A 7,891-nucleotide genomic window follows, 5' to 3' on the forward strand; every position below is an offset into this window, starting at 1 on the left:
CAAATATATTAATCAATGGACATAGGCGAGTTTATATAGATGGTTGGTGAGTCACTTGACCCACCTTAATTTTCAAACCTTATAATAAGTTATATAGGAAAAAATTTAGGAACCACCTTGAAATTTTTTAGGACCTACCTTATAATGTTTGATCAAAATGGGTGATTAGTGTTAACGACCCAATTAGTTGATTTATAAATTTATCTATGCCTAACCCATATCGGAATCAAAGTAAAAGTTATATGATTTTTGTTACTTATAAAAGGGAAGGGTGATGGGAAGGTTTATTATGGATTGTTTAAGCAATAAAGTTTTCTATCTCCCACTCCAACATTATTCAATTGAGTTTAAGGGAAAATGTTAACGATTTAAATCTTAGACTTGGTTTATTACAAGTTTAAACTAGTTTTAGTTATTTAATATTATTTTTGCATGTTGAACCGATTTTATTAGTTTAATCATGCTTTAGTCTAAAAAGGGATTGTGTTTTAAATTGAATCGGTATGAGTTGTATTGAGTTTGAAAGATTTCTGATTCTTTTGGCCAAGTAGGAAAAACTCGCCTTGGTAGCAAGCCGAGCCCAAGTAATTTCTGGAGTACTCGGCCGAATTATCCGAGTTTTACAATAGTATACATGACCTAACCCACAACTATTAATTTTAATTATTTCATTTTTCCTGGTTTCACTTCCCTATCATTTTTTGTTGTAAACTCGCCACTATCAATGGAAACCACAGGATACAAAAAAATTAATTACGAACCATATTATCATTTATCAAAATATCAAATTCGAGTGGCCTTAACATCAACTAGTAATAGCAAAGTAATTGGACGTCTGGATCTAACATGTATGATTGCTTTACAGGAATAAGTTGATGGAGGTAGACGGACCGACAAGAATTGCATAGTTTGATCAAAGCTATTCTTTGTTGGGGTGGGAAAATGAGGTTTTTGCAGGGAAGTAGCCAGTTGTAGACTGTAGACTGTAGAGGGCAAAATGAAGGGCCAAAGTGGGGAGACTGTATAACGACACGGTTTCTGACAAAGTCACAAAGTGACAAAACCCCACACTCCCTTTATACATTTGCTACTTGTCAGTGCAATTGAAAAAGCTGTGTTTGGTTACAAAAATGGTCCTTTTTGAGTAATAATAATTTTCATCCTTATATATTCCTCCCTTTTATGTTAACTAGTCGATAGTTAATCGAGATCTTTGGTACGGTAATTCAGAAAATATCAAATGATCTAAAGTGAATGATTAGATGTTAGAGAAAAAGACAAATTTAAGTAAAGGTATTATTATTATTATTATTATTTTGAGATTTAGAGAAAATTAAGTTAGGTCCAATCATAAATTGTTAGGTCCAATCTGTGAAATAACCAAAACAACAGAGTTTCGGTTTTTTTTTTTTTTTTTTTTTCAATCGTAATCGCATGTTTGACCTGTGAAAATGTCCAAAAATTTTCGAAAAATAAAATTATTTTTTTCGGAAGCCTGGCCTATGAAATTGCTATTCATTGCGATATTGTTCATATTTTTACAAAAGTCATGGGTTTTTTTCTTGTTAAGAAAACAAAAAAATTTTCCAAAGATCATTTTCACAATAAATAGAACTTTATGTTGCTAAAACCAAGCCTAAAGGTTGGTGAATTCATATGTTTGACCTATGAAAATATGCAACATGATGGTTCAAAAACAATTCGCTTGTGAAATAAGTGTTTGCACCCTAGGAAGATCAGGTTAGTCAGGGGAGTATTAGTGAAAAAAGAGAAAGATTATTGGCTGCATATACACGGTGAGGGGATGATTCTTTTTTTTTTCTTTAAGTTCAGTACTGACAATAATATAAAGCTCATGATGACATGATAACAGTTTATAAGCTTGAGATTATATATTACTTATAGAATAGTTATAAAAGTTAAAATCTATTGTTACTATGATTTATGAATAAAGTATACAGTTATTTCAGATCACTTACATAAAAATAATTCACCGCGTAAAAATAAAGAGGGGGAAATAGTAAAAAGTGTGTGGGTGAGTGTGAATTGGGTGCATATAAAATACAAAAATGGTCTGGAATATCATTTTCTTCAAAGTCCAAATTCCACACAAAAAACAACAAAACTTTCGTAAAAGTCATGACTTCACACGGCTTTCGTTTTACTCAGTCAAGAACTGCTAGTCAATCATTCTATTTATTAGTGGCTGCAGCTTTCGGTCCAGTCGTCGCATGAATCTGCTATAGAAATTTTGTTCTTTGACTAGATTACCAACGATTTTCTCTTATATCCATTCAAAATTTCTTCTTCTTTCTTATCAGTATACGTAGCGGCACCTTCCTCCTGAAGATCCTCACTCCTTCACTGTACGTTCTTCATCTTCAGAATTCCCTTTTGTTGTAGTATAACTTCAAATTTACGTAAATTATTTGTTGTAGTGGTGGAATTGCTTCTGGGTTTCTTATTTTCGGAGTACCTGATGCTTAATTTTGTTCACTGTTGCCGAATTTTATGATTCAATCATTTGGATCCACGAAATATTCAATTAGGGTTTGTAATATCTCAATTGGATAACTGAAATTCGTGAATTCTAAATTGAACATAAAATTACTGGGTGTTTGTATGCGCGTTCAAGTTCTGATCTTTATTTGGGTCAAAATAATCAGAATTAGGTGTTTGGTTGCCTATTTTTGGAAGTTTTAGTGTTCAGAGACTCTTGTTTATCACTTCCCATAACGCTGTCCTTTTTGGCAATGAAATTCCTTTTGTTACTTTATTTATTAGTTCTTTATACAATCTTAAATGACATAAACACTTCCTAAAACACTATCGAGATAGGGGCTGTTACATTAGAGCTGATTATCATTTTTTTATCTTCTAGTCATTATCTTATCCTTATTATTCAATTTCACGTAATCATTCATTCTCAGTTCCCACATCCATAACCCTCTTTAGATGAGAGTTTCAGCAAGAAAACTGAATAAAAGATTTCATAACGATCCCTAGCTATAATACTATATGCTGCTTTAATAGCTAATTATAATTTTTTAGGTCGCAATACTTACTTCAAAACTCATATCCAACATGCTCAGTGTCTGAATTCTGAGATAAGTTGTTTTATTCTTTGACTGTTTGGTGACAGTAGCTTGTTTTCAGATTACAAAAATGAGTTAACTCGATACTATATGACATAAACATGTCATACCATCTACACATATCACTGAATACGGCTTGTTTGTTTTGCTATCTTTTGCAGGTTTGGTTCTTGGAAAAAAAAAAGGTTTTCTTGGGTATTACTAAAGTTTGATATGTGCCACACTTAAAATCTTCAATGGCACCAAGTAACATACCAATAATTACCACTTGTGTCTTGATTCTTTTGTGTGTCACATGTACCAATGCTGTCCAGAGTGATATTGATTGCCTTAAAGCCTTTAAAGCTTCAATTGAAGATCCAGAAAACATCTTAATTTCATGGGATTTTAATAACAATACCGAAGGATACATCTGCAAGTTTGCAGGCATCGAATGCTGGCATCCTGATGAAAACAAGGTTCTAAATATAAAACTCCCAGACATGGGACTCAAGGGCACATTACCTCTTGCACTCCAGAATTGTACCTCCATGACAGGATTAGATCTTTCTAGCAACAAATTTTTTGGAAATCTCCCAACCAACATGACAAAAGTTCTAGGGTTTGTGACAACTCTTGATCTGTCTTCAAACAATTTCTCGGGGGAAATCCCTGCAAGCTTTGCAAACTGTTCCTATCTTAATGTTCTCAGACTCGGTAACAACCGGTTTTCGGGTCAGATTCCTTTAGAATTACGTAACCTTAATCGCCTCAAAGAGTTTAGTGTTGTTAACAATCAATTATCTGGTCAAGTTCCATATTTCCAAAATGGTACAGAAGCAAGCTACGCGGGTAATCCAGGGTTATGTGGGGGTCCTGTTTTGTCCCCTTGTCCAGGAACTGTTAAAAAATCCAATACGGGTGTCATTGTGGGGGCCGCTGTTGGTGGGGCCACTATTGCTGCGTTAATTGTAGTTTTTGGAATGTTGTTCTTTATGCGTAAGGTTGTTAGGAAAAGGAAAGATGATGATCCAGATGGAAATAAATGGGCCAAGAGTATTAAAGGAGCTAAAACCATCAAGGTAAGATTATAATTTTAATCCTTTTTATCTCTATTCTGTCATGTTTGGTGAATCAATCTGACAGTTTTTAATGTCATTGCAGCTTTCCATGTTTGAAAACCCGGTTTCCAAGATGCGATTGAGCGATCTAATGAAAGCCACAAACAGTTTCAGCAAAGATACTATCATCGGGTCAGGAAGAACCGGGTGTTTATACAAAGCAGAATTCGAAGATGGCAGTTTACTTATGATCAAAAGATTACAAGACACTCAACATTCCGAGAAGGAATTCGCATCCGAAATGTCAACCCTTGGAAAAGTCAAACACCGAAACTTAGTCCCTCTGTTAGGGTTTTGTGTCGCAAAAAAAGAACGCCTTTTAGTCTACAAATACATGGCAAACGGTAACCTCCACGACAAACTCCATCTATTATTGGAAAATGACACAAAACCCCTCGATTGGCCTTCGAGGCTAAAAATCGGAATCGGAATAGCCAAAGGGTTAGCATGGCTCCACCATAACTGCAACCCGCGTATCCTTCACCGTAACATAAGTTCAAAATGCATTCTACTGGATTCCGACCTCGAGCCCAGAATCTCTGATTTTGGGCTCGCAAGGCTCATGAATCCAGTAGACACGCATTTGAGTACTTTTGTAAACGGGGAATTCGGCGATTTGGGATACGTGGCCCCCGAATACGCGCGTACCCTTGTGGCCACCCCAAAAGGCGATGTGTATAGTTTTGGGGTTGTCCTTTTGGAATTGGTGACTGGTGAAAGACCGACACATATCAGTAAAGCTCCGGAAACTTTTAAGGGGAGTTTGGCTGAATGGGTTATTGAGTTGTCGTCTGAAGGGAGACTTCAAGACTCGATTGATAAGTCGTTGGTGGAAAAAAGAAATGAAAGTGAGGTCTTTCAGTTTTTGAAAGTTGCGTGTAATTGTGTGGTCCAGGCTCATAAGGAGAGGCCCTCGATGTTTGAAGTGTATCAGTTGTTACGGGCGATTGGTGCTCGGTATAATTTTTCAGCGGATGATGAGGTGTTGATGATGCCGAGTGATAGTGGTGATGGTGGTCATATTGAACTTATTGTTGCTGGTGGTGTACAGAAGGAGTTTTGAAGATAAGGTATGATTTATATGTAATTAATTTGTTAGTTAGTTTGTTGTTGTTGAAATATATATAGATACATATGTTTACAGATTATGGTGTCCGTTTTGAGTTTGACCTATGATAGAAAATCAAGTGTCAACTTTTTATTAGTGATACATATGTTCACAAGTGTTTTTGATTTAATCTGATTAAATTGTATTTTAGGTATGTTTTTATTAGTGTAAAACTTTTATAGACTCTGTTTAAGCTAGAAGCTGTATTGGTGTGTAAATATAAAGATGCACTTTTGAATCAAAACCGATTAATATAAGGTTGAAGTTAGGGAAAAAAATGATGTTAAAAAATCAACACTTATAGAAAAAAAAAAGTTGGTGGTGTAAAGTTACACATTCATTAAAGATAATAATATCCTAAAATAAAATATTAAAAATAATGTTTATTAAAACGTCAAATGTATGGATGGATATAACTATAAAAATCATGGCGGAATTTACTATTTTAAATGCTCACCAAACCAAACAATGATACATCGTTCTAATCGTGCTTACAAGATAAACGGTATGTTTCATTCATATTAAATATTGATCGTCTGTAGATACATATTAATAAAATCATATTTTCCCATGCTTGTTATGGCATTTAGCATATTTGGGATCAGTTTGGTAATGAATTAGTCGATATATAACCATATGATTCAAATGCAAGACCTCTATCTTATTTTAGACACGTTTCAACCAAGCATTTAGCTTCGACGCTAACACAATGAGTTCAACACGAAAACAGCCTCACGTTCTGGTGCTCTCATACCCTGCCCAAGGCCACGTTAACCCCATGATCCAATTCTGCAAACGCTTGGTCGCCAAAGGCATCAAAACAACATTTGCAACAACATTTTCCTTCTCCAAAAATGTCCATATCGACCTTAACACCACCCTCATCACCTTCGAAACATTCTCTGATGGGTTTGATGACAATTGCCCTGATCAATTTGTGTCCCCAGATGTTTACTTCCCAAAGCTTCGTGAAGTAGGCCCAAAGTCCCTATCGGATCTTGTTAAAAAACTAGGGGGTGTCAACGCCATTGTTTATGATGGGTTTTTGCCTTGGGCTCTTGATGTTTCTAAGCAATTCAAGATCATGGGAGTCGTCTTCTTCACTCAAACTTGTGCTGTCAATAATATTTACTATCATGTCAACAGAAACCTTCTTCAAATCCCATTGTCGGATTCGGATTCATTAGTCTCACTTCCTGGATTACCACCGCTTGAAAACTGGGAAACTCCTTCATTCGTGCACAAATTTGACTTGTTTCCTGCTGTTTCTGATCTAGTTTTTGGTCAATTTACCAACATTGATCAAGCAGACTGGGTGTTGATCAACTCATTTTACAAATTGGAGGAAGAGGTTGTGATTTTTCTTGAAACTATTTACTGATCATAAAGGATTTATCTGATACTCAAAATCGTAATTCCTTGATTGTAACATGCATATATAGGTGGTCAATTGGATGGGGAAGTTGTGGCGTGTAAGGACGATAGGCCCAACGCTTCCATCAATGTACCTTGACAAACGATTGTTAGATGATCGAGAGTATGGAGTGAATGTGTTCAAACCAAAACGGGTTGAAAGCATGAACTGGCTAAACAACAAGCCAAAAAGATCGGTTGTTTACTTATCATTTGGGAGCTTGATGCAGCCTGGATCTGAGCAAATGAAAGAAATAACATGTAGTTTGAGTGATGGTGGTTTTAGCTTCTTGTGGGTGGTTAAGTCTTCTTTAGAGGACAATATCCCCCAAGAGTTTGTCGATGGCATGTCAAAGAAAGGGTTAGTCGTGGCATGGTGTCCTCAATTGGAAGTATTGGCTCATGAGTCAATAGGATGCTTTGTTACACATTGTGGGCTCAACTCCGTTCTTGAAGCCATTGGTTTGGGTGTGCCGATGGTTGCAATGCCACAATGGTCCGATCAGACCACAAATGCCAAGTATGTGGAGGATGTTTGGGGTGTGGGAGTTCGGGCTAAGCAAGATGTTAATGGGATTGTGACCAGACGAGTGTTGGATGCGTGCATAAGGCAAGTCATGGAAGGAGAGAAAAGCATCGAGATCAGGAAAAACGCAACCAAATGGAGGGATTTAGCGATAGAGGCTATCGAAGAAGGTGGAAGCTCAGACAAGAACATCAACGAATTCGTAGCAGAATTGAGCTTACAATATTGAGAGGGTGTTTGGCTTAGCTTTTTAAATACTTTTGACTTTATCTTTTAGAAAAAGTCCCAAAAGATGTTTGGTAAAAGGAAAAGGACTTTTGTAAATGACTTTTCCGATAGAGTAATTTGAGTCTTTTTGAAAAGTCACGATTACCTAATTTTTCCCAACTTTTCACCAGCTAAAAATATTAAATTACCAATATACCCCTCATCTACCCTAAACATGTCTTTTTTTGTCATTTTACATGTAAGTCTCTAATACATTTTAAAAATCACATATATCATTAAGCTTACATTTCTCCACCCACGTCATTAAATATTTGATAAATTACACAAATCATCTCTCTAGTTTGGGGCAATCTGCCCATTTCATCCCCTCGACACAAAAAAAGGCTTGTAGTGCCCTTACCATTTTTTATAATTTAATTAT

The 7,891-nt window shown here is 35.9% G+C and overlaps 2 protein-coding genes across 3 annotated transcripts in view; both read left to right on the top strand.

Moving 5' to 3' along the window:
* Positions 1-2,139: 2,139 nt before the first annotated feature.
* Positions 2,140-5,457, top strand: LOC145073784 (probably inactive leucine-rich repeat receptor-like protein kinase At5g48380). 2 transcript variants are annotated; one of them, XM_079020276.1, is made up of 3 exons: positions 2,140-2,366; positions 3,257-4,156; positions 4,239-5,457. In XM_079020276.1, the coding sequence occupies exons 2-3, from the start codon at positions 3,332-3,334 to the stop codon at positions 5,256-5,258; spliced, it is 1,845 nt and encodes a 614-aa protein (XP_078876402.1). In that variant the 5' UTR covers positions 2,140-2,366; positions 3,257-3,331; the 3' UTR covers positions 5,259-5,457. The 2 variants fall into 2 exon arrangements, with proteins under 2 accessions (XP_078876402.1, XP_078876403.1); XM_079020277.1 differs by lacking the exon at positions 2,140-2,366 and adding an exon at positions 2,402-2,550.
* Positions 5,458-5,593: 136 nt separating this feature from the next.
* Positions 5,594-7,891, top strand: part of LOC145073785 (UDP-glycosyltransferase 74G1-like) — a 2,358-nt gene continuing 60 nt past the window's right edge. The window contains exons 1-2 of the mRNA XM_079020278.1: positions 5,594-6,654; positions 6,746-7,891. The exon at positions 6,746-7,891 is cut by the window's right edge and continues 60 nt beyond it. Coding sequence (XP_078876404.1) covers positions 6,013-6,654; positions 6,746-7,471 — 1,368 coding nt within the window. The 5' untranslated portion in view covers positions 5,594-6,012 and the 3' untranslated portion in view covers positions 7,472-7,891. The remainder of the gene's footprint in view (positions 6,655-6,745) is intronic.

This window comes from Lactuca serriola, chromosome 9, assembly GCF_051521515.1.
Source record: "Lactuca serriola cultivar US96UC23 chromosome 9, Lser_US96UC23_V15, whole genome shotgun sequence".
Taxonomy (NCBI): Eukaryota; Viridiplantae; Streptophyta; class Magnoliopsida; order Asterales; family Asteraceae; genus Lactuca; species Lactuca serriola.

Coding starts and splice junctions, on each gene's coding strand:
- LOC145073784 (XM_079020276.1), top strand. CDS start 3,332: ATGGCACCAAGTAACATACCAATAATTACCACTTGTGTCTTGATTCTT. Junction 4,157..4,238: donor AAGGAGCTAAAACCATCAAG/GTAAGATTATAA, acceptor ATGTCATTGCAG/CTTTCCATGTTTGAAAACCC.